At 46.1% G+C, this 2,675-nt stretch overlaps 1 protein-coding gene across 1 annotated transcript; it reads left to right on the plus strand.

Moving 5' to 3' along the window:
• The first annotated feature begins 401 nt into the window (after positions 1-401).
• Positions 402-1,343, plus strand: LOC138514605 (olfactory receptor 5AR1-like). The gene has a single exon (XM_069630056.1). The coding sequence runs from the start codon at positions 402-404 to the stop codon at positions 1,341-1,343; it is 942 nt and encodes a 313-aa protein (XP_069486157.1).
• Positions 1,344-2,675: the final 1,332 nt, after the last annotated feature.

The following is a 2,675-nucleotide window of genomic DNA, read 5'->3' on the forward strand; positions in this document are numbered from 1 at the left end:
TAATGGAATTACCATCACATTACCGCCATTTTAACCACACCGCCAAACTCGCAATGAGGACCTATAATGTCATGTCTGTAGGCATGGAGCGAATCATATAAGCGCCACTTGAGTCTATGAGACAGTTTTCAGGGACAAAGATCAAGTCATTTTTGATTCCTGGGTAAGCTCAGTAAGCAAAATAGTGTGTGTTTAACCAGAGAACAAATGTTGATTAGCCTGAGGGTCTGCAGGAATTATAGTCTTTACACCAGTTGAGCTTTTCTCTGCCAACACAGCGGAACCATTGATGAGCAGTCATCTGTGCTACACAGTACAGGATCTGTCAATAAACGGCAATTCTAATTCCTAAACTTTATTTTATTTGTTTTGCTATCCAACTCTAGAAAGTCGTGTGGTGGATGATGGATGACAAAAATCACTCTGTGCCCAATGAATTCATTCTCTTGGGACTTACGGATAACCCTATGCTGAAAGCCCCTTTATTTGCACTCTTTTTACTGGCCTACATCTTAACCCTGCTGGGCAACCTTGGAATCATTGTATTAATCCAACTGGATCCCCACCTTCACACACCTATGTACTTCTTTCTGTGCCAGCTGTCTTTTGTCGATATCTGCTTTTCCTCTGATATCACCCCCAAAATGCTAATCGACCTGCTCGCCAAGGAGAAGAGAATTTCTGTGACTGCCTGTGTGACGCAGCTGTTCATTTTCTGCACCTTTGGCAGCACAGAGGCTCTGCTCCTGGCTGCTATGGCGTATGACCGCTATGTTGCTGTATGCCGCCCATTGCGCTATGCGACTATCATGACCAAGAGCTTCTGTGTCTGGCTCATGGCTGGAGTGTTGATTGGCGGGTTCGTCCACTCAATGATAGAGACTGGTTGCACGTTCCGGCTATCCTTTTGTCGATGGGAAATCCATCATTTTTGCTGCGATGTCCCGCCATTGCTCAAGCTGTCATGCGTAGATACCTATTTTAATGAGGTGGTGATGTTCATATGCGCCGGTTTCCTTGTCAATCTGTCTCTGCTGGTGGTCCTCGTCTCCTACGCATCAATCATCTTAGCGGTCCTCCAGATGCGCTCCTCCACAGGGTTATTCCGCGTGCTGTCCACCTGCGGCTCTCACTTTATTGGTGTGACCTTGTACTTTGGGACCATCCTCTTCACCTACATCCGCCCCTCCTCCAGCTACTCTCTTGATCAAGACAAAGCGGTGACTTTGTTCTACACAGTAGTGATCCCCTTGCTGAACCCCCTCATCTACAGCCTGCGGAACAAAGACGTGAAAGCGGCCTTCAGGAAAACTGTTGCAGGGACAGGCCACGTGCAACGATAGATGACTTGCACAATGTGTGGTACATCAGGTTCACAATAACATACATACCAGGGCATATGCAAAGAACTCAAGTGGGCAAACGCAATGCATTATGCCCACACGGTGCAATATTACAATATGTTTCCAAGGTTTAAAATATGTCTTTTTTTTTTCTTCTCCTTTTGGTAAATTTTGCGAACAATGAGGTACAGGTATTGTTATATTAAGTTTGCTGGGTTTTATGGTAAATCTTTTCTGATTGTACTGTTTTTTTATGTATATCTTCTATCCTTGATGGCGATAAAGTACCAAATTGAACCATCACAGAAATTGGGCGTTTCACTAATTGAACTTGAGTGACACTGGGCACAGCCCTTGGGGGATATTGGAGATACGGAGAACGGAAGCATTCCTATTTTATTTTTTTAACATAATACTTCATCACCAGATATATGGGGCAGCAGGGATCCCGCTTCCACGTGCCAGACACATATTCATCTGTGAAGTGCACTGACTTTACATCTATCATGGATGCATTGGACCAATAACTTCATGTCCCTAATCATTCTGCTGAGAACAGCCCAGGAAGATCTCGAAGCTGAACACATTGGGCCTCATTATGAGGTTGGTGCTAGTCATGGCGCTACTAGCGCCATGACTAGCACAAATAATGGGACCGTGTCCGCCCTCGTTCAATGGGGATTTACCGGTCCAGTCCGACCTTGGCGGGACCGGTAAGTCCCCATTGTAAAAGCCATTCCCCATTCCCATTTGAGCCCCCATAGGACTCAATGGGAAGGGGGGAGGCGTCAATAACGGTACCGCAAATTGCGGTACTGTTATCGACCCCGGTATCCCTTAACGGATCCCGTCCAAAACGCCTGGTAAAACCAGGCGTTAAGGGAGGGACCCGCTAAGGGACCTCGGAAGAGGGCGTAAGGGGATTACCGGCACCGGTGTCATTACCGGTGCCCGGTATCCCTTTTGCGCCCACCTCAGAATGAGGCCCATTATCTGTGTAATATCTTGTAGGGCAGCCGGCAGCAGCACTCACTTCTGCAGTGAGTTCAGATATCTGTAGACGTGTGTTGCTGTTCTCTAGGTGCCATTGGCGATTTCTTTAATGTTGTAATTAAAAAGGAGCCACTTTGAGCTGGAGAAATTGGCTTGCAGCAGTCAGTGCTAATTAGTCTCTTGACAGGAAGCAGAAGAAACTGGCTTGGTCAAGCTCACTACAACATGCATGAATCTACACAGCTAAAAAGGCAGCTGAACACTATTAAAAAGTGCTATTAAAATTCTTGAAAGTGTGGCAGTTGTTCCCTTTTGGAGTTTTGCTTCTATGTATGTAAC

This window comes from Ambystoma mexicanum, chromosome 12, assembly GCF_040938575.1.
Source record: "Ambystoma mexicanum isolate Mex_15411 chromosome 12, UKY_AmexF1_1, whole genome shotgun sequence".
Lineage (NCBI taxonomy): Eukaryota > Metazoa > Chordata > Amphibia > Caudata > Ambystomatidae > Ambystoma > Ambystoma mexicanum.

Bases quoted from the DNA above. Each gene is read 5' to 3' on its own strand.
- LOC138514605 (XM_069630056.1), top strand. From the start codon at position 402: ATGATGGATGACAAAAATCACTCTGTGCCCAATGAATTCATTCTCTTG.